The sequence below is a fragment of the Brassica napus genome, chromosome C4 (genome assembly GCF_020379485.1).
Source record: "Brassica napus cultivar Da-Ae chromosome C4, Da-Ae, whole genome shotgun sequence".
Classification (NCBI taxonomy): domain Eukaryota; kingdom Viridiplantae; phylum Streptophyta; class Magnoliopsida; order Brassicales; family Brassicaceae; genus Brassica; species Brassica napus.
The window spans coordinates 22308377-22335730 of record NC_063447.1 but is presented as its reverse complement, the minus strand read 5'-3'; the positions used below and the strand labels follow the sequence as shown (position 1 = coordinate 22335730).

At 37.8% G+C, this 27354-nt stretch overlaps 1 protein-coding gene and 1 long non-coding RNA gene across 7 annotated transcripts; one reads left to right on the top strand and one right to left on the bottom strand.

The window, feature by feature from the left end:
- Positions 1–10754: 10754 nt before the first annotated feature.
- On the bottom strand, positions 10755–11381 carry LOC125585895 (cell wall integrity and stress response component 3-like). Its single transcript, XM_048755609.1, has one exon. The coding sequence runs from the start codon at positions 11379–11381 to the stop codon at positions 10755–10757; it is 627 nt and encodes a 208-aa protein (XP_048611566.1).
- A 767-nt stretch (positions 11382–12148) lies between these two features.
- LOC106394577 lies at positions 12149–27354 on the top strand. Of its 6 annotated transcripts, none has more exons than XR_007322718.1 (8): positions 12149–13695; positions 13874–14157; positions 14256–14649; positions 15000–15110; positions 15250–23968; positions 24067–24311; positions 24395–25093; positions 25176–27350. It is a non-coding gene; the product is annotated as an uncharacterized LOC106394577 (long non-coding RNA). The 6 variants fall into 6 exon arrangements; XR_007322714.1 differs by lacking the exon at positions 12149–13695 and having other exon boundaries at positions 13704–14157; positions 14256–14435; positions 14512–14649; positions 25176–27354; XR_007322716.1 differs by lacking the exon at positions 12149–13695 and having other exon boundaries at positions 13704–14157; positions 24067–24199; positions 24269–24311; positions 25176–27354.

Here is a 27354-nt window from a genome sequence, read left to right as displayed (position 1 = left end):
AGGCAGAGCTTCTTTGGAAAAGTTTCGTAGTGGGCTACTTCATTGGAGATGCTCCCCACGTGGGCTCAATTCACGCAACCGTCAATCGTATTTGGACTGGTCCCAAGGCGGGTACCAAGATTGATGTCCAGTTTATTGCGAAGAATACTGTGTTGTTCCGAATTGAAAATGATCAGATGAGAAACAGGGTGATTCAGAGGAAGTATTGGCATATAGCGGATATTCCGTTGGTGGTTAATGTCTGGTCCCCAGAGTCTGCTCAGCATCCCCCAGACTTGTCAGCCATGCCACTCTGGGTTGACCTCAGAGGAGTACCAAACACCCTTTATTCCCATAAAGGACTGAAGTGCCTTGTTCGGGCAGTGGGACATTTTGTGAAACTGCATCTGAACACGGAGAAATGTGTGAGGCTGGACATGGCCCGAATCCTAGTGGAAGTCGATCTACGTAAGACTCTGGTGGAAAAGATCACTTTCACGGACAAAGCTGGAGCTTCTCACGAAGTCGAAGTCAATTATCCTTGGCTCCCTCCCCGCTGCAATGTCTGCTGCAGGTGGGGACATAAGGGACAGGACTGTTCGAGTAAGGAGATTAAAATCCTGAGTAAGAGGACAGGGGAAACTACCTATGCCTCCATGCCGCGTGAAGGGATATCTGTCGGAGGCAAAGGCAAAGAAGTGGAGGGTAGCAAGGAAATTGGTGTGAAGGATGATAAGATAAGTGGAGGGGAAGAGACTGGGATTGTGGAAGTAGTGGAGACAATTCCTAAGGAGGGAAACGCTATGGAGCATCTAATTAAGGACCTGGAAGAGCTTACACCTGTCGCATCTTCAGACGAGAAAGAAGCGATCAAGATATCTGAATCATCTAAGGAGCTTTCTAAGACCAATACAATTGACGTGTGGGTAAACAGAAAAGGAGTGAAGGCATCAAGCGATGGGAAAGGAGAAAAGGAGTTTATGATATCCCCGTCAAGATTTAGTCCTTTACAGGACATCGATGAAGAGGAGGAGACATGCTTAGAAGAAAGTGGAACGGAATTTGAAGAGGGCGAGTTTCGGGGAAATATAGTGGATGGCAAAAAAGAGAAGGAATTGCAGGTTGCATCGAGAAGTAGGCAACATGGATCGGTGCCAAGGCAACTTCGGGGGAGAGTAACTAGTTCTAAAGACATGAGCAACGGTGGCAGGCACGGAACGTCAAAAAAAACTTCCAGTAGGAAGTTATGACTTCTTTCTTTGCATGGAACATGCGTGGATTCAATCTACCACGCAAGCATCGAGCCCTCAGATCATGGTTACAGGAGGAAAAGCTTTCTTATGGCTGCCTAGTTGAGACACGAGTCCAGGAATCAAACCATCAGTGGTGTATGAATGCTGCTATGCCGGGATGGAACTCTCTTACAAACTACGCATATCATCCTTTGGGGAGAATCTGGTTTTGCTGGACGGATGAAGTTGTAGTCACACAACTGCACACGAGTGCACAGGTGATCACTTGTGCTATTCAGAATCCATCCACCGGAGAACAATATATTTGTTCAGCCATAAATGCGTATAACACTGCAGTGGAAAGAACCAGATTATGGGAGGAACTCAGAGGCACAAAAGATGCTTATGGTCACCTGAAGCTTCCTTGGATCTTGATTGGCGATTTTAATGAAACACTAGCTTCAAGTGAGCACTCCAGAGCTTTGGAGTATCGTAGAGACTTGACGGGTATGTATCAATTTCAGGAGTTAGTGGCGGACTGCTCAGTTACTGATCTTCCCTATACGGGAGCTTTATTTACTTGGTGGAACAATCGAGAGGAGGACCCCATCGGAAAGAAACTGGACAGAGCATTAGTTAACCAAAGCTGGATGAGTCAATACCCAAGCTCCTCTGCGCACTTTGATGCTGGTGGAATCTCAGATCATGCAAGGTGTTTGATCCGTACGACAGGAGTTGTTAATGATGCTAGAAAACCATTTCGTTTTTTCAACTACCTGACTGAGCACAACGAGTTCCTGCCAACAGTTCAGCGAATCTGGGATACAACGGAACCGATGTTCCCTTCTAGAGCAGCTCTTTCACGTTTTCACAGGAAACTTAAGCTCCTGAAACAGCCTCTGCGGGAGCTGAACAAAACGCACTATGGTGATCTACCAGCTCGTACAAAGAATGCTTATGACAGGCTGTGTGAATGTCAAAACATAGCACTATTAGACCCAACCCCTGGAAACTTTGCAAGGGCGGCGGAAGCAGCTGACAGATGGAACGCCTTAGCTCGAGTGGATGAAAAATTCTACAAGCAGAAGTCTTGTGTTCGCTGGCTATCGGTTGGAGATCAAAATACCAAGGTGTTCCACAATATGGTTCAAACGAGGATTGCAAAGAACACAATCAGAAGACTTGTTACGACTGACGGAGAAGTTCTCACTTCGTTACCTGATATAAAAAAAGAGGCAGTCTCATATTTCCAATCCTTCTTACAAGGACAGGATCCGAATAGCGAGGTAATTTCTGTAGCTGCTCTGCAAGATTTACTGACCTATAGGTGTCCTGGTGATCATTCAGCTGCACTGGTTCGACCTATCACACCAATGGAAATCAAACAGGCGCTTCATTCACTTCCAAATGGGAAAGTTTCAGGTCCAGATGGGTTCACAAAAGAATTTTTTATCGCAGCATGGCCAATCATCGGAAGGGACTTCATTGTGGCAGTTCAATCATTCTTCATATTTGGATTCATGCCTGCTGGTGTGAATGCAACCATACTCTCCCTGATACCTAAGACAACTACTGCACAGACTCTAAAGGATTATCGCCCAATCGCTTGCTGTAATCTGCTTTACAAGGTCATCTCCAAAGTTCTAGCCAATAGGCTAAAGATCATTTTTCCGGATGCGGTAGAAGCAAACCAGTGTGCATTCATAACAGATCGTCTACTTTTAGAAAACGTCCTACTCGCCTCTGAGCTGGTCACTGGATACCACAGGAGCACGAACAAGGAAAATTGTGCTATCAAGTTTGACATATCTAAGGCGTTTGACACGGTCAAGTGGTCTTTCATTACTTCCGTGCTCCAAGCAATGAGAATGCCTCTTCAGTTTGTCCACTGGATGAGGTTATGCATCTCCACAGCCGCATTTTCTATCAATGTGAATGGAAGTTTGGAGGATTTTTTTCAGAGTGCCAGGGGTATCCGTCAATGCTGTTCTCTCTCGCCTTACTTGTATGTCATCCTAAATAATGTATTATCAAAAATGCTCAACAAAGCTGCAGATGCAGGTGAATTTGGTTATCATCAGCAGTTTCAAGATGTCAAACTCACTCACTTGTGCTTTGCGGACGACATACTTGTCTTCACCAACGGCACATCGGACTCGCTCTTGGGTATTCTGGGTGTAATGCGCCGGTTTGCATCAGTTTCTGGGTTACACATAAATGTAGCTAAGTCGTCCATCTATGTTACAGGAAGAAACATCTCTGCTCTCCTTACTACTGCGGTTTCTATGGGTATCAGTGTCGGTACCTTACCCATCCGGTACCTAGGAATGCCGTTAACAACGAAGACACTTTCCAGCCATGACTATGAACCGCTTATAGAAAAGATTCGTGGAAAGATGCTGTGTTGGTCCAACAGATTTCTATCCTTTGCATGAAGACTACAACTGATCCGGTCGGTCATTACAAGCATGGTTAACTTCTGGAGCTCGGCTTTTATCCTACCAGCCAAGTGTTATGACACCATCGAAAGCATGTGCAGCGCGTTTCTCTGGTCGGGCTCACCTACACAAACTCACAAAGCTAAGGTCAGTTGGGAGGATCTCTGTTTGCCTAAGGACGAAGGTGGTCTGGGTGTGAGGAAGTTCAAGGACACAGCTAGAGCCTTTGCTCTAAAACTCATTTGGAGACTTTTCACAAAACCAGCTTCTCTATGGGTAAGTTGGGTTACACATTACTTGCTCAGGTATAATTCCTTTTGGGATGTGAGGGGAGAACAAAATGGATCTTGGATATGGAGGAAGCTCCTGAAACTAAGAGATTTGGCCTATGAGTTTGTTAGAATTGATATCAGGGATGGTAGGACTACTTACTTCTGGTTTGACAATTGGCTTGGAATTGGGAAATTGATTAATATTACAGGAGCGGTTGGCGCCACATATCTGGGTATATCACGCCATGCCAAAGTCAGTGATGCAGCGACGGGCAATACGTGGAACATTCGAGGACGTAGGAGTCGGCGGTACCGGGAGCGTTATGACCAGATCTTAGCTGCGGCTCCTCCCTCCCCTGGGACAGGTAGCGATATTATATTATGGAAGCATGGGGTTGATGATTACATGACCACGTATTCAGCAACCAGGACTTGGGATCAACTACGAGAGAGGAGAAGTAACGTTGAGTGGTGTAAAGTGGTATGGTTCGCACAGGGGGTTCCTAGATTCTCCTTCATAACATGGCTGTCAATAAGGAACAGGTTATCAACGGGAGATCGTATGCGAACATGGGGTATTATTCAGGTTTGTGGCTTTTGTGGAGAGAGAAATGAAACAAGAGATCACATGTTCTTCGCCTGCCCATACTCTTACACGATATGGGAATCTCTGGCTAGACCACTTGTTGGACGGAACATCAACCCAGATTGGGAATGGACTGTCAATCGGCTACGTACTATGGGAGGAAAAAGCCTCGACTCAATCCTCGCAAGGATGCTTTTCCAAACAACCGTGTACTACATCTGGAAGGAAAGAAATTCAAGGCATCATCAGCAACGAGGGATCCAGACTGAACAATTAAGAAGATTCATAGACAAGGCAGTTCGAAACCGCATCTGCTCTTTGCGATACACTCATGGCCACAAATTGGAAGGGTTGCTAAGAAGATGGTTTCAAGTTACTCTTTAGTATTCGATTTGTTTTTCGTATGCACCTTAGACATTTAACAACTTTTAATCGTTTGTAAAAATTTCAAATTGTTGATCAATAAATTTCAAATTTCATCAAAAAAAAATATACACTAAAAAAATAGAAAAACTAAATTAAACATCTATCTGAAAAATGTATAGTTAAATAAATAATAACCAGATATGCAATATAAGAAATAGAAATATTACACTAAAAATCAATAGTAATATTACCATTTGATATAAAAGCAAGAAAATTAGAATAAATAAATATAAAATATAGAGAAATTTCTTAGGATTGCCATTTTTAAGTTTTTATCACAAAATAGCTCTCAATTAGAAAAATGACTAAATGAAGTTTTATTAAACAGTAAAAATACATTTGTACCATACGATTAATTAATCTAGACTTAGGGTTTAGAGTTAAGGGGTGGGGTTTTGAGGATAGAGTTTCAAATTTTTAAAAATAAAAAATAAATATTAAATTAAAAGGGGCTATTTTGGTCATTTTTCTTATTGAAAGCTATTTTGTGACAAAAACTTAAAAATATCTATTTGAAAGAATTTCCCTATAATATAAGAAAAATTAAATAATATGGAAATATACAATATAAGAAATGAAAAACTATATCAAACATTTATTTGAAAAATGTATACTTTTTTTTTTGTTTTTTCTAAAGAAATATGTATTCATACAAACATACAATTCATAATTTTGTTGTTGTTCAGAATACAACGTCCAAAAGAATAGCTATATCGAATACTATAAAGAAAAGTGTGACTCTCTTCTCCTTCATCTACGTAAGTAAATAGATTACTGAGAGCCTGACACGTGTCTATCTCTCTAATGGACTTCAATATTGCTTTTGTTTGTTATGTTAATAGGCTCGAACGTTTGGGCTTTGAAAAATTCACAAACAAGGTCACGACGTTCTCCTTCTTCGATGATGTCGACTTTAGATTAGGATCTCCTTTAGATTAGGGCTCTTCGTTTTCTCAAGCACGGAAAAGGGAAACAATGGGGATTCTGGAATCTATGTGTCGATCTACGATCCTGGCGTTTCGTCTGTGGTTCATCTTCCCCATTCGTTATGATATCACTCAAATTACTCTAAGGAGTGATTTATACACTCTGAAATAAGAGGTCGAGTTGTGGTACTTAGGAAATCCATAGGGAGCTAGGGCACACAAAAGATCTAATAGTTATATGATTAAGCTAGGCTAATAGGTTTAAAGCGGTAAAGAAAGATAGCAAAACAGTAAATAAAGCAGTAAACAAGTTGAACCTAGGGTTTGATGGAAGGTTGGTTTGCTAGATCTAGGGTTTCTATTCAGGAAATCAGGATTATAATGATATAGAGACTAAAGCTTGATATTATAGAACTCAACGATTAGAATAACCGATCATCTCTTAATTTGTACATTATCTATTAGTAGATCCAAGACCTTCAACTCTCGATGTCGAATCTTAGAAAGCGTCGATCGATGTCTCTATAGGAGCATCGACCGATACGCCTTTCGTCATGTCGATCGATATCTCATTAGGAGAATCGATCGACACGCTTCTAGTAAGCGTTTAGCGCGGGTTGATTAAATGTTCACTAGGGTTTCTAGATCAATTCTCGTTTGTTTCTATCAATCCTACTAGGGTGGGCAAAAAAACCGAACCGAACCGAGTCAAACCGAACCGAAACCGATTCAAATCGAACCAAAACCTATTTCAAACCGAACCGAAACCGATTCAAATCGAACCAAAACCTATTTCAAACCATTCGGTTGAATATTTCCCCAACCCGAATGGTTCGGTTTTAAACCGAACCGAACCGAACCGAGAAACCGATGATTATTTAAATTAAAAATATTAGTAATACCAATATACTAAAATTCTAATACCATATCACGTATTTTCCATTTTTCATTTATTAACATATATTCTTCTAACTAACTATGTAATCATTATAATATTTGATTTAAAAAATAGAAAAGTGTTTATCTTTATATTCTTATATATGTAAACATTGATGTTAAATATAAACCTAAAGCCTAAAACCTAAAGAAAATGTTATTAAAAACAAAAGTTCATCTCCACAGCGTCACATGGAAGATGATTCATTGCAAGCTTTTTAATAATGATATAAAATACATTACTAATGATGTTGGGTTTTTTTTTTTTAGTTAACTTTCATTTGTTTTAATTCTTATATATTTTTATGTGACATTTTAAAGGTTTTTGTTTCAGTTTTATATTGAATTTAGTTCACATAGTTTATGTTTACGTAATTTATGCCTAACTAAGAAGAATCTAAATAAACTGATCCAAAAAATAAATCCAACAGAACTGAATACAAACCGAACCGAATATAATCCGAACCGAACACAAACCAAACCGAACCAACCAAACTAACTATGGTTTATTTCAATTGGAAAAATACTAGAACCGAACTAACCAAACCGAACCGAGAAAATAACCGAAGTGCCCACCCCTAAATCCTAGCTCAGAGAAGACAACTCAGATAAAAACCCAAGCTTTCGCTTGTGCTTAATAAATCTATGATCAAGTTCAGGTTAATTACTCAAGAACAAGCAATAAGAACAGACTCAATGATGAACACAACTTGGCAATTTTATATTTGGGGCTAATCTCACATAACCTATCTGAACCCTAAACCTAACAGGTAGATCTATTCAGACATGAAGTTGTCACAGAAAATCATAGATGAATAGAAATAAATCTGCAATAGAATAGATAATAAAAACCAAAAGAGTTCCATGAGGACTCTGAAGGAGTTCCTCCTTTCTCTCCTAACCTAAGAGAACTAATAGAATAGAAAGCTTAGCCGTCAACAATGGTTTATAAAACACATAAATAGGGTTTTAGGTCATCCAAGTGTATTCTGGTAATTTGTGGTTGCTTCTGGGCTTCAGTCGGTCATAAAATATGCTCAGACCATATTCTGGCATCACTGTCGACCGACATCAATGTTGTTTCATCGATCGACAGTCCTTCATCTCCTCGACAGCTTCCTCTCGTGAGGCAGGCTGACCACTCTTCAGTAAAACGGGCATAACCTCTGCTACAGGATGCTGATTGACCTCAAACTGGTGGCATTGGAAAGCTAACTCATAGCTCTATCCTGTGTAAAACGATGGGAAGGTCTCCATACATAGCTAGACATCTGATGCGTCTGTGCAGTTTTAAAATCACTTATATACCATGGCTGAAAGTGGGTAAAATCCATGGTATATCAACTCCCCCAGACTTACCCTTTTGCTTGTCCTCAAGCAAAACAGACGGGCAGTGCCTCTGAAAGAGGTTTGAAAACGGTAGGGACTCACATGATTTAAAACTTATAATCATCACCTCTGCAATATTGCAATCCACATCTAAGAAGTCCTAATCGCACATTATACCATATCCTAGTTTAGCAACCAAATTCACTTAGCCAACAACTTAGCAAATCATGTCTGACATTCCCCTCTACCAACTTCATTTCTTAACATAAATAAAAGTGCAGGCTTTACCTTGGGAGTATTGATCACATGATGCAAGGATGCTCAAACAAGTATCTGGACCTGTAGGTAAATAAGAATTTCTTTCCTCTCTCTCTACTAATTTCTCTCTCAGTCAAAGTCTGCTTATATTGCAAGATCATTGACCAAGATTGGACAGGCTTCCATGAATCAAGCTTTAATGGTTTTGGCCACCAAATCCTGTTCACTTCCTTTTGACATATATCCTAGGATTATTTGTGAATCAAGCCTTAATGTTTATAGCCACCAAGTCCTGTTCTAATCCTTTACCTATAGAATTCTTATGAATTAAGCCTTAATGGTTGTAGCCACCAAGTCTTGTTTGAATCCTTTACCTATATTATTATCTATAACTATATATATATATATATTTTATATTTTATTTTTTTGCTTTCTTTTTTATTTTTTTTTATTTTTTTTAATAATCTAAATTTCGAAATAGAGAGAGAGAGAGAGAGCGATAAATCTGCATAAGGATTTACCTCCCAGACTTGTTTGAAGAATCTGATCCCATGTATACCAAGCCCCAAGACAAGCAATTGAGTCAGGTTTAGTGTTGGAGGTCAGCTTTGCTTCCTTCAAACATTCTCAGCAAGTGTGGATAGTTGAGAGGTTGATCCACTTTAGTATCTTTAGTACTATCTGCAATCAGTAAGTCTAGAATGGTGCTAAAGAGTAGTTAGATAACAAGCAAAAATCTAATAACTTCATTATCCCTTTTTTGACTCAATAAAACTCTTTTGAAAACATTTTGATAAGACTCATGAACACACTGATATCAGTAAACATCCCCCCAGACTTAAATTACACTATCCCCAGTGTATATCTAGTCAGAGTTATTGTGAGAAATAATCATAAGTACATAATTTAACAAGTAAGAACGATATACCAGACCGGAATGGATGTCGACCGATGTAAAGGTGTTGATATCGGTCGCGGCAGGTGATGTTTTGTCGATCGATGTTGGCAGTGTTTCGTCGGTCGATACGGAGATCGTCTACTTGGTTCTCTTCTTTTTTTTATTTTTTTTAAATAGCTAACTAAAACACAATATTAGTAGAACCTCTCCCAGACTTAAACAACACTATCTCTAGTGTTATACAGTCTAAGATTGGTGGGGAAATAAATCATAAGAACAATATTTAACAAGAAAAAATGGTATACTGACTTTGATATGAGTGTCGACCAACACAGTTAAGTGGCGATCAATACTCTTGAAGCTCTATCGATCGATGTTGCGCAACCATCGTCGATCCTCGTGCCAACTCGTCTTCCTCGGATCTTTTTTTTTTCCTTTTGACCTGAAATAAATAAAAACTTTAATCAGTAACGATCTAAACTAAACTGAAAGAAATTACCTAATAGTGGGTTGCCTCCGACTCAACGCTTTGTTATAGTCATTTAGCTTGACTTTGGAGATCTGATTTAGTCCGAATGAGAAAGAGAACATGCTCCAAAACACGTCTCAATGTCTGCTCTCTGAAGACTTATCATTCTTGTGTGAAAACCTCCTCCATAGACTCTGCTCTTTTGTCTATCATCTCAGCAATAAGGAGCGCTCGAGGCTTTGCAAATGGTTGTGAGAAGCATCTGCTGCGCACTCTGGATTTCCTGACACCATCTGAGAAGCGAAGAATCAATGATAACTGAGAATCACCCATGATCCTTTTTCTCTTCTTCCAATTCCTCATCTTCTTTCCCATAGACTTGTCTGATCGCGTAGTGGTATCTCCATCCCTAAGATTTCCACACACATCGAACTCTTTCTGCTCTGATATGCGTCCAGTGTCGATTGATGGATAAGTGGTAGCGTCGATCGATGCCGGCTTGTTGATGTCGTTCGATGGTATCCGGTCGGTGTTGATCGATATTGCTTCTGCTGTGCCCTTATCGACTTCATCTCTTAATCGCAATCCTCTCTGAGAAGCTTCTGCATGTAGAGGATCATCATGTACCCCATTGTAAGGATTTAACTGCATACTTCTATCTGGTGGGATAGAAAATTCAACTTCAACCACAGCGCATGGAACCACAATCTTCACAGGATCATGTATCCTCTTCACTCTTTTGTGAAGCCCAGCAGCTTCTTCTGTGCATATAAGTGGTCTCTGATGTTTGGAGTCAGCATTGTGTGAGGCTTCAGACTCTTGCATTCTTTCCTCAATTGGTTCCATCTCAACTATGAAACCGTGCGGTTCGTCCAACAACGGGTGTCGATCGATGCTCTCGGGTGGGTGTAGGTCGATGCTATCTGGTAGATGGTGAACGATGATAGAGGGTGGGTGTTGGTCGATGATGCAGGGTGTGTGTCGATCGATCTCATCAGGTTGGTGTCAACCGATGCTAGCCTTTGTTGAAGTTTCCAGATCTCCTCTCGAAGTATTCTGATCGTCATCAAGCTTCTTCTTCGAATTCTGATCCATATCTTCAAGCAATTCCTCCAGCTCCAAGAATTCTTCTAACTCCAACTCCAAGAACTCTTCTAGGTCCAAGAAATCTTCCATGGTCATCTCTTTTTCTATATCGTCGATCGACATAGAGGTTGTACCTTTGGTAAATGTTGAGGTCGTGCCGTCGGTCGCCGTTGAGGTCGTGCCGTCGGTCGACGTTGAGGTCTTGCCGTCGGTCGATGTTGAGGTCGTGCCGTCGGTCGACGTTGAGGTCGTGCCGTCGGTCGACGTTGAGGTCTTGCCGTCGGTCGATGTTGAGGTCGTGCCGTAGGTAGACGTTGAAGTCCTGCTGTCGGTAGACGTTGAGGTCGTACCGTTGATAGACGTGGAGGTCTTGTCACTAATGTCAGCTTCTTCTCTTCGCGCGAACTCATCTGTCCATTGAACCTCAATGTCTGGCTTTTCGATCTGATCGTTCATGGTCTCAGATTCCTCATTCGGCTCAGTGTAGACTATACCCAACGTCTGACTGAAACTAGACATCAATTCCTTCTCCTGGCCTTTAATCATCTTGTCCAATATATCATCAAACTCCTTCTGTCGAGTTGCTGTAGAGAAATTTGTTGAGGAAGGCGGTCTTAATGTCCTCCCAGCAGGTTAAAGATCTTGGCTGTAGCTGACTAAACCAGATAAATGCATCTCCAGATAGAGAATAGGGGAAGATCTTGCAGATAATGTGGTATACATATACTTCATTATGCTCGCTTGCAGAGGCTAGCTCCTCACGTTCTTTGATAAGGTCTTTGGGATCTTCATAAGGAAGACCTCGGAAAGGGTCCACACTTTCCTGTTCATACCATTCACGGTTCAGATCAAAGTCGTTTGTCTCAGCAACATCAATCACATCAAGGATTACAGCACCCTCTGCATTAATCAATTGTTCTGTGCTGTTGCGAGTGCGACCTTCTTCGTCTCTTAGCATCCCATTCTCGTCAACTTTAAGTATGAGAACTTCCACCTTCTCTGCCTCCAAACAAGTGGTGTCAGACGACAGATGAACAGTGTCAGTCGACGGCAGATGAACAGTGTCTGTCGATGGTGGATTAACAGTGTCGATCGACAGTTGATGAACAGTGTCGATCGACGGTTGATGAACAGTTTCGATCGACGGTTGATGAACAGTGTCGATCGACGTCGGGTGAACAGTGTCGATCGACGTCGGATGAACAGTTTCTGTCGACGATGGATGAACAGTGTCGATCGACGGTGATGAGCAGTGTCGATCGACGTCGGGTGAACAGTGTCGATCGACGTCGGGTGAACACTGTCGATCGACACTTGGATTTCTATGCTACCAATCGCTGCTTGGAGGGTGTTGACTGCGTTCCAAATCCAGTGGCTCTACTAGTAAGAGCCTTATCCCCTTGTTGCTTCTGGAGTGATTTATACTCTCTCAAATAAGAGGTCGAGTTGTAGTACTTAGGGATCGAATCCACAGGAAGCTAGGGTACACAAAAGATCTAATAGTTATATGATTAAGCTAGGCTAATAGGTTCAAAGCAGTAAATAAAGATAGCAAAGCAGTAAATGAAGCAGTCAATGAAGCAGTAAACAAGTTGAACAAGACAATTGTTCAGCTTGACAGAGAGTTGTTTGATGGAAGGATGGTTTCGTAGAGACTAAAGCATGATATTATAGAACTCAACGATTAGAATAACCGATCATCTCTCGATTTGTAGATTATCAATTACTAGATCCAAGACCTTCAACTCTCGATGTCGAATCTTAGAAAGCGTCGATCGATGTCTATATAGGAGCATCGACCGATACACCTTTCGTCGTGTCGATCGACATCTCATTAGGAGAATCGATCGACATGCTTCTAGTAAGCGTTTAGCGCGGGTTGATTAAATGTTCACTAGGGGTTCTAAATCAACTCTCGTTTGTTTCTATCAATCCTAGCTCAGAGAAGACAAGTCAGATAAAAACCCAAGCTTTCGCTTGTGCTTAATAAATCTATGATAAAGTTCAGGTTAATTATTCAAGAACAAGCAATAAGAACAGACTCAATGATGAACACAACTTAGCAATTCTATATTTGGGGCTAATCACACATAACCTATCTAAACCCTAAACCTAACAGGTGGATCTATTCAGACACGAAGTTGTCATAAAAAATCATAGATGAATAGATATAAAAAACAAAGGAGTTCCGGGAGGAATCTGAAGGATTTCCTCCTTTCTCTCCTAACCTAAGAGAAACAATAGAATAGAAAGCTTAGCCGTCAACAATGACTTAGAAAACACATAAATATGGTTTTAGGTCGTCCAAGGGTATTCTGGTAATTTGTGGTTGCTTATGGGCTTCAGTCGGTCATAAAATATACTCAGCCCATATTCTGGCATCACTTTCGACCGACACCAATGCTGTTTCATCGATCGACAGTCCTTCATCTCTTCGATAGCTTTCTCTCGCGAGGCAGACTGACCACTCTTCAGTAAAACGGGGATAACTTCTGCTACAGGATGCCGATTGACCTCAAACCGGTGGCATTGGAAAGCTAACTCAAATCTATATCTTGTGTAAAATGATGGGCTCAATCTTATGGTGGGAAAGTCTCTATCCATAGCTAGACATCTGACGCGTTTGTGCAGTTCTACATCTTAAAAAGCTCCAAAATCACCATATTTCTCCAGAACGTACCTGAACCTGTAAATACTCTAAAAAGACTCTAAAACATAATAATTATATCTTAAAACACTTATATACCATGGCTGAAACTGGGTAAAATCCGTGGTATATCACGTTACAAGATGAATCACGATTCGTCATTCAATGCTCCTTATCTCCCCTTCCTGGCGGTGGAACTCAATCTATAAAAAGGTCCATCTCCATCCCATAAATATCATCCTCACCATCTTACTTATCTCACGAGAGAAACTTCGTTTCTTTTTTTGACATCGAGCTAAACTTCTTTCAGTATTATACGTAACTCATTTGTCATACTCTCTGATTTGAAAACGGATCGTTGTTCTTCCACCTTGGATGTCCGACTTTTCAGGCTTATGGGTTTCATGGCCGAGAGTTTCAGTCCTTAACAAAAGAAGCTTTCATCATCATCCTAGATTCTTATTAATGTCAATCAGTAAGTAAACTTTTCCTTTTTCGTTCTTCCCGTCCACATGGAATTTACATTCGCTCAATTTTTAAAATTTTGCATCTGTGTTTGACGATTGAAAATCAGAATTCGATTTCAATTTATGGATCTGAAATCAAGCGCTGGCGATTGAAAAATGTTTTAACATAAATTCACAAGTGAAGGCTTGGTGACATTTACGTCCGCAGGTTAGCGTTTTGCATATCATCCTTCTAAAAGTTTTATTGTTTCCCCATACGTTTTTATCGTTCACTGATTTTGGATTGGGTTGGTGATTTACTTTAAGTTGTGCCTGATGCTGACAAGTCAAAAACTGGAAGAAGCAGTCTAATTCTCCTTTTACGAAGCTTCTTTCCGGTATCCACATGTGTGTCACTGGTTTCACATGTTGTTTGCAATCACAAAGGGTGTGGCTTGGTGTCCTTTAAATTGAGCTTCTATGGAGCGAAACATTGAATCCTTGAAGGTAAACTGGAACATCTCTCTCTCTGGCTCTTGCAAGGTGATGTTAGACTAATTTGTGTTGTATGGTAAAACTCCAGATTATTTTATGTATAGAAGATAATGATCCCACGTTCTTTATGGACGTGTGTCAAATACGCAATTCTTCATCATAACAATACGCCGAGAAAGAAGACTTGGGAAGGATCCAAAGAAAACATGTTACGTAAGAATCAGCGGTATCAGCTTCTAAATCTTTTCGCTCTCTTATTTATATTATGGGATTATATTGACACACAGAAACAAAAAAAGAGTCGATAGACAGAGGAAAGAAAAACGGAACAGAGCCGAGGATTTTACATAGATCCACTTCTTGCTCTGTTCTTCTTATTCTTCTCTTGGTCTGTCCACAAATTTAAAAATGATTGGCTTATCTTCGTAATGGGGGTTGAAGTATATTCACAGGCCACAGCTTTGATAAGAAATGATCCAAGTTTTTATTTTATTCAAGATTTCTGGTCTTTCACGTTTACCAAATTTTTTTTTAAGAATCTACAACCAATTAAGTTTCTTCATCTCTTTTATTAAGGTCTTGAAGATATACATAGATGAACATCCCATTTTTATGAATGTTGATATACTCTCTTATGTGTACATAAGCTCTAACAGATGACTTCTCCGAAACATTTTTTTAAAAAGGGTAAAAGATTCAATCTCTTGCTTTTTATTTATGATTTCAGACAAGATCGTATATATATTTGGTGTGATAGTCTTATCGTTGTTCTTTATATTGTTTCAACATAATCCTCATAAATATTTTTATTTCTTTGAATTATTAGCTGGTGTATGTAGTAGAAACCCTCCCAAAAGCAAAACAAGTGGTTGAGTTCACGGATAAAATTCAGCAACAAGCTTCATCAAATTTGGCAGACCTGGAAAATGCCGGTCCAAACTCTCGGCTACGATGCCAGATAAATAATTTAATGTAGGAAACTTCAACAGAAAAATAAGGGCAATGTGCAAGAGATAAAAGAAGGGTAAAGTCTCATAAAAAAGATCGAACGGGTTAGTAAGGAATACGCGTGTATATTATAATAAGCAAAAGGGGCTGTTAACTATAACCTACGTGCCAAGAACACAGAATGCAATTGCTGATTCTTAGCTTAACACAGAATGAAATTGCTGATTCTTTAGCTAAGAATGCTCGATCTTTTCATAGATCTTTTTATTTTATTGGATGTTCTATTCCGATCTAGTTATCCAGACCACCTCATGTTTGAGTAATAGAATAACCGTTTGTTGAAAAAAAAAAAAACTATAATTCGTTTGGGTTTATAAATAAACAAAAAAGTTTAACTATGGTTAGTTTGAGTTTATAAATAAAGAAAGGAAGTCTTGGTTTTCGCTGTTGAAAAAATCTCAAAATCCACCGACTAATATAAAAGACCACAAGTTGTGATTAAGCACCTTGATTAACACATTAACTAGGAAATGAACAAAACCATATTATTGATGTAATAGATGATAACAAATTGTTAATAAAAAAGAAGAAGATGATAACCAAAATGCTGTGGAGTTGAACAAACAAAAAAGAGAACTCCAAGAAGAAAAAGCTTGAAAGCATTTGAAGAAAATGATGTATTGTCCTTAATATCATAATTATCCATGGTTAAATTAATAGGTGATTACCATCTCCAAATAGATGAGCATTTAGTGGTGACAAAAAAATATGATAATAAAGTAATATACACAAAAGAGATACACTAGAACATCCATCAAGGACTTGCATACTCTGAATTCTAAAGTGTCTATAAGCCAGGTGGTCAAGAAGTTAACCAAAGACGGTTATGGTCTAAGGAATGTAGAGAACAATTTTTAATTAAATTTATATTATCAGTTTATTTATTCTCCCGCCCGTATGACGGGTTTACCCTAGTAGTTAATATTTAAAAATAAAAATAGTTTTGCGCGTAGCGCCGGTTAACTTCTAATATATATATATATATATATATATATTATAATGGGAAAATTTACACTCTCCTGAGAGTATCCACATTAGCATTTGTGGGTCCCACCTGAAAAAATATTTTTGTGTTTTAAATGACAAATTTTGTTGTTTATGATAATTGATTTATTTGTGATTTTTATTTTAATATATAGAAGTTTAAAAAAATCCGTAGCCCAATATGCTAAATCCCGAAAATGGCCCAAATAAGCCTTTTAGGTCTATAATCTTCCTCTTCAATGGAGATCTAGAGCTTCCATCGGGTAATAATCTCAGATGCTCTTAATGAGGCAAAAAATATTCTGGCATACTCTTACGAATTATGGCGTACTCTTGTCTATTCTGATACTCTTTAGGAGTGTGGTTAATGTCGAAAGTGCCCCTGACCGATTAAAAAATAAATTCAATTAATTAATAATTCTTCTTCTCTCTCTATTCTCTCGAGGCTCCACTGCCCTCGAACCCGCCCTCAATCCTCTCTCGTCCTCGTCGTGGTGTTCTTCCGAGTTCCTCGCTATCATCGAATTGCTAACTCGGTTTCGTCGCTTGGATGCTGAATCATTGACCTATTGATTCTGTTTTGCAGGGTATGTCTCAAATCCCATCGTTTTAGAAGCGTCATCCACCACTCATAGACGATTAACTCAATTCACAGGGATTCCGATTTGGATATAAGATTTCATATTTGTGTATGAACTAGTCGAGGATCTGAAAGTTTGGATGGTCTGTTTATTAGGAAATTCGATAATCAACAACTGTATAATTGCATGTCGGGAATCAAAGCTGATTACAATTTGGAATTGAAGACTCGATTCGTAGTAATGAAAAATTTCTTATTCATTTGTGTATAAGGATCGGAAAGTGTGGATGGTCTGTTTATTAGGAAATTCGATAATCAACAACTGTATGATTGAATGTCAAAATTGAAAGGACGATTGAATCAAAGAAAGCTGATTACTATTTGGTTTTCAGAGAAACATCTAGAACTCTGAAACTTGGGGAAACTTGGTTAGATTATACGTGCTGATTACTGAAAAAACTATGCAACATGGTATAACGAAGTATAACTTTAATGGTATAACTGTATAACCATGTATAACTTTAATGGTTTAATTTTTTTATATTGCAGACAATGTGTCTTTTTTCGACGAGCGTACACTTTGATTATGATGGACATTATTCAAAGGCTGGAGATGATTATGAATGGATTCCAACCGATACTTGTTTCTATGCTATATCCTTTAAGACATCATCATTGAAGGAGATCACTTATTAATTGTTGAAGGAGAGGATATGCAAGAAGATGGGAATAGATCCGTTAACGAAGAAGCACAATTTGGGTTACATTCCATTGGTAGTGGAACCTAAGAGGCAATCATATATTTTGGATGATGAAGATGTGTTTGTTTATCTAACATCAGTGGATAGAGAGCAAAGAAGAAGTATTTTGCATGTGGAAGACATCCAAGAATTGCAAATAGTTCAAATAACCGAGCAATTATCAAGAGTTGGAGAAAGCTCTTGTAGTAGGGATTATAGCGAGCGTGAGAGTGGATATGGAGAAGAAGAGAATGTGGGCACTTGTTTGGAACACGATGAACACCCCCAGAAGAAACAGAAGAGGAGTAGGTTGTAAACCTTTTGCTTTCAGTTTTGATGTGAAGTAGGTTGTAAGCCTTTCGCTTTCAGTTTTGATGTGAAGTAGGTTGTAAGCCTTTCGCTGCCAGTTTTGATGTTTTTATCGTATGGGAACGCTGTGAGGTGAAATTTGTATTTGTGTGTTGTACAACCAAGTGAATTTTTTTGTTTTTACTGGTATAGCTACGATAGGTAAACTGAGTAATATGATTGTAAATTATAAACTTGTTAATAAGTCATGGAAGTAATAAGATAAAGTAATAAGATAAGATGGTGATTTATTATTAAAATTATGATTTAATCAGAATTATAAAAATTTCATTTCATTGCTTGTTAGCAATCATTTAGGAAATACACTGAGTTCTCATACCTTTTTCGTTAATACTCACCTCGTTACATTTTAAAATTTGCTAATGGTAGGAAGTCAAGTTTATGTGTACATGATCGTATGAGAAAATAACCAAGGAAACATAATATAATTGGTATAACTATAAAATCAGTCATTCAAGTAGAGTATAACTAATATAAATGGAAATAATTAAAAAGTACAACTTTGATGTTTTCTGTAAAACTAAAAACTTGGTGAAACTTCGACCACGAAAATCCTTGGATAAAATTTCCCGCCCAGCTTTTCGAATTTTGAATTTTGAATTTCCCTCTTCCCAATTTGATAAAACCCCAAAATCGTTTAATCGAAGTATTAAAGACCTCTTTTTGGGTTTTCCCCATTCTCTATCTTCTCCTTTCTATCTCTTCCCTAATTTATCTCTCTCCCATTCGAACTCCCCCCAACCCCGAGAGAGAAATAGTGGAGATGTCCGCTTCATCTTCCACGACCAGTGGTCGGAGACGAGTACGAACTCCGGGAATACCTAGTAAGTGTTGGTGCGGGGTGGGCATCACCGAGCTCATCTCCAAAACCAATCAAAACCCATATCGCCGATATTATCGGTGTATCTATGCGACGTCACTAAGGGTACATCCGTTTAGCTTTTGTTATTGAAGGCTTACTCGTTCTTGTTTTAATGGTACGTTTAATCCATTGTAGCTTGAGAACGACAATCACGTCTTCAAATGGGTTGACGAAGCTTTCACCGATGAGATACAACAGTTGAACAACCAAGTTCGAATGCTAGAAGAAGAAGTTCAATTTCTCAAAGCAACAAAAAGGAGTGAAAGTGAACTCAGTGAAGGTCCCAAAATAATGGAGCCTAAGATAAAGATATCAGGAGGTTGTGTTATTCTTGCTGTCGTTTTAGTTCTAGGAATTATGATGTACAAGAAGTAATTCCTAAGAGACTTCCAACTACTTTCTATTTTTTCTAAGTTTTTTGTAAGTTTCTCCTAAGTTTTGCGAAGTTGGATAACTATGTAGTTTGGACTATCGAAAAAGTTTCTATAATTTTTACGATGTTAGACAATTGAGAAAGTGAAAGTAACACAAAGTCTGACCTATTTATACGAAAACGAATTTCAACTTTGTCTAAGTTTTACAAAGTTGGACAATTGATCAAGTGAAAACACAAATTTTTACCAGTTTATACGAGCACGAACTTGTAGTTCATCTAATTTTTTCGAAGTTGGAAATTTGAAAAAGGTAAAACCACGATGTTTCACCAACATTTGACATAGTTTCACCAACATTTAAACAAAGTTTCACCAAGTTTAAGACAAGTACGAAGATGGAGAACATTGAGAACAACAAGATTTACAAAAGACCTACAGCCCCATATCGCTGAACATAAGGGTCACTGCTTAGTAGCGACTGACTGAACTCCTCAACCTCCGGCAAACGCAGATTGAACCTGAAGTCAGACAATTCACCCTCGGTCTCAAGCCATAGATCTGGAGGACCAAAATAACCTATGTAAATGAGTTTAGTAAACGTTTTACTCAACTATCACTTACTCAAAAATTTTGCTGAGATCACATACTCATAAACTACACTTACTCAAAAATTTCCAGACCCTCCACATCTTAAGGACCACAATCACCTGTCCACGACCCTTCATGTTTTCAAGACCATCCCGGAAGGCATAAGCATGAGTGCCAATTGCCACACATTTTATCTGACTGTTACTATTCAGATAAATTACAGTATAGATAAATTTTGCAGTATAGATAAATTTTGCTTTGATCATATGTTACTTTCTACTTACATGTTGTCCCTTATGTAAAACACCATCCTTGGATTTGCAGGGTCATCGAAATGGGCTTCCGTGTTGAAGACCACTCCCATTGTATCTACCAGATAAGTGTTACGTTTTCCTTAGTTTCATAAATTTAGACAATCTAAATCACTTAGTTTCACTTACTTATACATAGTTATATTTTTAATACATTAAAGCTATACAAAGTTCCGAATCCAAGACATGTGAATATATTTTAATTCTAGTAGCATTCATACCTATGGGATAGTTTCGGTCCATGTGGTCCATGTGAGGGATTGCATGGATGTTCTTGAAATCCATGAAAAGCCGATTGTTCAGAGGATCGATGATTTGGACTTGCGTATTGCGCATAGCAGATAGATTGAACCGAGAGTTAGTTTCCTGGAAACCTGGATAGGAACAGTTAACTTCTACTCGAAAGATTTCCACCCACTTTCCCTCTTGTTTCTCTAGGCCTCGAAACCTATCAGAATTCCCATAAATGGTCATCTCCATCTTAGTTCCCTACATAAATAAAGTACAAGGATCAAGTTTTTATTTTTCACGGTTACATGCTATTAGAAACTCGAGAGATGATGATTTCACACGTACCTCTTCATCTGCTAGGACATATTTATAGAAAGGCCCACTGCTGGTAACATAGGAATAGAAAGGGTAGATCCTGTGTATTTTGACTCTGAATCGCCAAGACGTGATCTTAGGGTTATGAGAAACTTCAGAAAGTTTATTGTAGTGTGTCATCTTGTTTGTTGAGAGAGGAGATGATGAATCCTTTCTTTGCTTTTCTTTTTGGTGAATTTTGCAGAGAAATGTTATATTCGGACTGAAGAAGAAGATTTAACTTACTTTCACTTATATTGCAGACTGTGGTGGAGTTATATCCCGACTGTGGTGGAGTTTAAATGCAATGGTAATGATGATTGTAGACGGTGTAGTGTTGTGGCGTTTAAATGCAAGTGTAATTATTATTATAAGAGACTTTTTCATTCGAGACATGCAGTTATTTCGAGGAGTCCATCATTATCATTTATTACAGGTTTTCCCCAAACTAAATACTAACATTTACAGTTATTATCTCCTATACTGCTTGTTTCTGTCATTAAATATATCCACTACGTATAATAAGTTTTGAACACTGATCATTTCTATCAAAATATAACAAGACACTATCTAAATTTTGTTAGGTTTTACATAGTTTCAAATATATATACAATCTAAATTGTTACGTTTTTCTTAGTTTCATTAATTTAGACATAGTTATACATAGTTATAAATCTTATAAATTCCAAGAGATGCGACTATAGGAGACAGAAGTCGTGTCTTCTGAACTCGTGTCTCGTCGCGCCGTCTCCCCTTAAATGGAAGAGTTACAACTTGTAGAATAGTTGGGGTAATAAATTGAGAATTAAATAACATGAAATAAAGTTACAAAATATTAGTATTTTTATTTATTAAATAACATGAAATAAAGTTACAAAATATCTCATTTTCTTAACGTTTTACATAGTTTCATATATTGAGACAATCTAAATTTTTAAAATTGTGCTTAGTTTCATGAATTTAGATAATCTAAATCAGTTACTTTCACTTACTTATACACAGTTATATATCTTTATCGATTAGAGTTTTTCAAAGTTTCAAATCCAACCCATGCGCACTGAGAAGTCATGTCTTCTGAACTCGTGTCTTCTCGAGGCGTCTATCAAATAACCCTTAAGTGGGGTAATAAATACTCAGTTTATATTTTTCTCTACACGTCAGTTGAACTTCCATACTACGTGTATTTCGGTTAGAGGATCATCCCCATTATAAAAGGGTTTATCACCTTCTCCAAATAAGTAAAACGAAGATCTCTCCATTTACTTGATTAAACAAATATCTCTCCATGTCGAACAGTAACTTGGCTTCTCTCCCTCCTTCCATGCTTCATAAAATTCTCTCAAAGGTAGCAACAAGCCATCTTTGGGACTTCGGCAGTCCAAGAATTGCTTTCTCCGAGTTCAATGAAATTGGCAGAGAAGAATACTTCTACCGATCTGCAGATCTCTTTAACTTGAATGACTGGATTGATGAGGCTAATGCTTTAAGGACATTCAGGCTTAGGTGCTACCAAGCCGGTAATCTAGAGGCTATCTACATGCGAGGTATGTATGAGTTCTTCGTCCTCCATTTACTTGATGAAGGAAGGAGAAAAATCCGTCTTGCTGGTGAGAGAGGATTGTTGTGGGCCAAGTATGTAGATGGAATGCTGAACATAGCGTTTAGTGTTGATGCTAGAGGATTTGTTCACAACTATCCTAGCTTTAGTCATGAATTTGTTGATCGGATGAATTATATGATCACGACTTCGTTATCCTCAGGCCATTGGGGTTACGAAAAACCTGAAGTGTTTATGTCTCTACTGGAAAGAATAAATCCCAAAGTCTCACATGATTGTTGGTGCTCCGCAGTAATAGAACCGGTGTTTGTAGTCTCCTTAGATGGATCTAGAACACGGTGAACATGCAATCGTTGTTTCTGGCAATGTGCAGCTTGGGACTTCTGCAATGAAATTCACTTGACCGCTGGTCACTGGCCAATTGAAGATTAGTTGTGTGTTTATGAGTTATGGCATGTACTTTTTATCTACTTTTACTAGGTTTATGTAAAATACATTTCATATAATATAATGTCTATAGTTTTTCTCTATAAAGTAATCTTTATTTATTATTAACAACACTGTTTCCATAAAAGAATATAATGCAAATGTAAAAGATACAATCAAAACTAGTTGAACTTTGCAAATCAAAAAGTGCGACTTAATTCAATTTAGAATAACTTTGTAATTGATACAATTTATATTAGTTGTAGTCTTATACGCTGCACAGTTACACCAAAATTTACAATTACACCAACTCGTACAAAGTTGTCGAAAGTTATGAAGAAAGAGATCCGAATTTTATGGATCGGGTCTGGATGGTCCGCGAAATGGTCCTGGTTGGGTTGTAAATATGCAAAATTCTGTTGGTTCCGTGGTCTTTTAATAATTTTTCGGATTTAATTAAAGATTTATCTATTTTCTAGTCCGGGCAGCTTCGGGCAGGAGTATATGAGAATTTTTTTTCCGGGCAGGAGTACTGGAGCAATTGATTCGCTTCCATCGCCTCAGACTCCTCTTAGATATACAAGTGACCCTTTCGTTTCCATAAAGCAGTGAATCTTTTTTTACCTCTACATCTCCCCATCTTTATTCGGTTCATCATTAATGGCTCTGACTCATCTTATATGTGGGATCATGACGCATCGTTTTCTTGGAAGAAAAAAGAATCATCGTGACTCATAGCTTTATGTCATCAATATCAGTTAGAAACATGATTTTGGGATTCTAATCATCTGTCAAACCATCCGAGCATTTAAAATCCAATACAAGGTTTTGGGCAATCATCTCTGTTCTTCTCGATGTAGCTTCAATGGTGATCTACCCGGCACAAACAATATTTATCTCTATAGTCGGATGGTGAATCGGAGGAGAAACTCAAGTATTGCTATTGGAGCTACGCTTTCTGCTGATGATACTCAAGTGGTTTAGTCGGAGATGCATTGGCTCAAACCGTAAAGAATCTTGCGTATGTCACAGCTGTTATGGTCATCCCGTTAGGGTTTAGGGATCAATTGGCTTTCATTGGTCTCGCGATGCTTCTGCTGATCTGGCTTAATGGTTATATCTACATGAAGTTCATGGGCGTCTTGAGCGCATATGCAAAGGTAACAGTATCAAATATCCTACTTATGTGCACTTTTGGAGTTAGTATCTACAAAGTTCTCTCTTTTCTTTTTCTGATGAAAATAATGACAATTGTTAGGTGAGAATGTATAAGAAATCGAGCCAAGTGGCTAACGAGGCGGTCAGGAGTATAAGAACGAGAAAGTGATGAAAGTATATAAGAAGAAATCTGAAGGTCCTAATAGAATAAGGAATCGTCAAGGCATAGCATAGTTAGTGGTACCGTTTTGTAGTTGCTTTCTTCATCCTCTTCGCATCTTACACCGACAGTTTATATGCAGATGCAATGCTAATGGCAAAGCAACGCTCGATTATCCTTTCCGGGTAACACACCAAATTTAATTTTAGAAAATTAAAACAATATTGTCTTAACCCCCTCAAAGAAAATTATGTTTTGTTTCAAACAGGTTTTCCTTGCCTTCACCATGGAAGCTATAGCTCTTTCTCATTCAAATTCACTATCTCCCTGATTCAAGCAAAGCTACCAATGCAGCTGCATCCATCGTCACAGTTATAAAGAAAATCTAACATTGTTTCAAGTGATGCATGTGAGAGAGTGCTCGATAATCTTAACGGAGATTTGAACTTTGTCATATCAGTTTATCCTTCAGATCCAGATGTCTAGATCTTCTGGGATCTTTGTTTGTCTATTTGTGCCAGAAAGGTTATACCTTGATCTTAAACACGTTTTCAGTTTGGTCGAATGAAAACCAAATATTTCAGTAAGATACATGCAAATTAGTTCAGATCAAATATGATTTAATATTTTCACTATTGCATCAAATACTGTCTTGATCTGCCCCTTTGTTTTACTCTCTGTTTCAAACAATAACTTTGGTTAGAAAGAGCCCAGGCGGGAAATCTACTGTAATTGCACTGCTGCAGAAGTCTTTCGATCCTGATCATGTCAGATCAGTCTTGCGGAGTAGAGAGTAAGACCTCCAGCCGAAATGGGTAAGGCAGAAAACCTGGCTGGTCAGCGAAGAATCGGTTTTGTTTTATATCCGATCAGTGCAAACATTTCTTATGGAAAAGGAGACGCTTCTGAAACCAATATCGCAGATAAGCTATCTAACGCTCATGGATTCATCCGTGGACATCAACAGGTATTTTTAATGGCACCTGATAGAATGTGCAGATCTAATTTCCAAATACATACTAAACTGAAAAATGCATTCCCTGTTGCAGGGATATTATACAGTTGGTGGGTGTAAGAGTTCAATTATCAGGTGGGCTAAAGAAGAGTAGCCAGAGAAATTGTTAAAGACCCAATGGTGTTGCTCTGATGAAGCAACAAGTGCTCTAGATGCCGAGTCATAGCCATAGCCAGAACAATTTTTAAAGATGGTGTTGTTGCTGAATGTTTCAGAATAGGTGGGAGCTTGTGCTGGCGGTGCTACTTATTTTGGTTCCAACCGCTGCATGAAAATGGAACCATGGACCAAGGTTAATCTAGCATTCGAGATATTTTTAGCTGTCTTTTACAAGATTCATGGATTCACAAAAAACTAATTTGCAAACTACACAACTGTTTTTATCTTCATGTGTTAATTGCCGTTCTTATTTCCCTATTTGACTATAAAACATTGAAACTGGAGGCCGATAGTCAACATTCTTCTTTCACTATTAAACTTCAACTGCTTATACCTATCAACTCATCAATGATTTACAAATTACAATTGTCATGTTCAGGACTGGTCATGGTATATGCAGGCCCTTATTGCCATAGATTGATTGCTCACCATTTCAGGTTACAAGGAACTCAGTATCATCTTCATTCAGAGCTTTGGGTGGTCCTAGAAATCCAATTCAAAGAAGGGTTGAAGAAACAATATAACAAAAAGTACAAAACAAATTTTCTCACTCAAGAAAAAAAATCAAAGTTGTTGCAAACTATCGATTACAGCTTGAGAAATAACTAAAAAGGTAACCAGTTCTCACCAATATAGCTAAACCCAAATTTAATATATCTATTACTCCATATAAAAAACACAATCAAATTTAATATATCTTCCCGCTACAAGAAACCGGCAAGATCACCACCAACTGTTCAGTTACGTTCTTTATTGAGGCAGTCCCGGTGAAGATCTAAACCGTACAATTTTTTTTTTCCGGGAAAAACATTTACCACTACATTTTTCGGCCGTACAGGCCCAACAAACAATTAAATCAAACGTATTGATTTTCATTACAATTTTTCTTTTAAAAAAAACTATTTCCAAGACCGGGAAAAAAATCTTATATATTAAAATAGAAGTTATGAGTTCTCATTTATGTGTGATTTAAAAAAAAAAATAGACTATCTACTAGAGTTGGTCACATTACATTTTCAATCATTAGTAATCTTTATATTAAATAAAAGACATTAATAAAAAATATTTTCTAGAGACATATAAATCTATAAATCTCTATGCGCTTAGATATAACTCTCTATAACTCACGAGAGTTTGTGGTTTTCATGTAAAGTTTGAAATGAACAGACGTCTTCCCAGATTATTTGTTTAATCATTGTGTTTTTGTAGTGTTGTGTTTGCAGACAATATTTACTAAAGATTATTTGATTGTAAGCTCTGAACATATGTTAATAATTTACTGAACACATTGATTAGTGTGGAGAAGATGAAGTTGGTCCATTGTTAACGTCCATTTATGTTTTTGAAGTCAATGAAAGCAGAAGACAATATTAAAATAATGGTCGCTTGATACAATTACGTTCATTTAGTTGTCTTACCATTTACTAAAGATTATTGGATTGTAAGCTCTGAAACTATGTTAATAATTTACTGAAGACATTGATGCATTTGGAGAAGATGAAGTTGGTCCATTGTTAACGTCTATAAGAAATTTAGAATATCTACATTCAGTTGCAACAATAGATATCTACATCTATTCTGTTAACAATTCAAATTATATAAAGATTAATTCCTATTCTGATTATAACTAATCAAAGCAATATCTACTTTCAAAGAATATATAATTTTCGTGAGTGTACTAACATATAGGATATTCTAAGCATTTATTTTAAAGCTTGGAGATCAAGCTCACATATTTATTGTTGCCCTGACCTTCTCAATTTGTTTCCTATATTTTCGAAACAGAATCACGTAAATTTTTTTTATTTTCCATAACAACCTAAACAATATCATCGATCTAATATACTTGATACCAGATTTACAATGAATATATCAATATCTACAATATAGGTAACTATAACAACCGATTCTTAATATCCTATATCTTATATATTAAAACAGAAATCACAAACTTGATTCATGTGTGATTTTTAAAAAAATGAACCTAATAAATCTATTTCTAGAAAGTCATGTTACATTTAATATCTAATCTTATCATTTAAATTTTGGGCCTA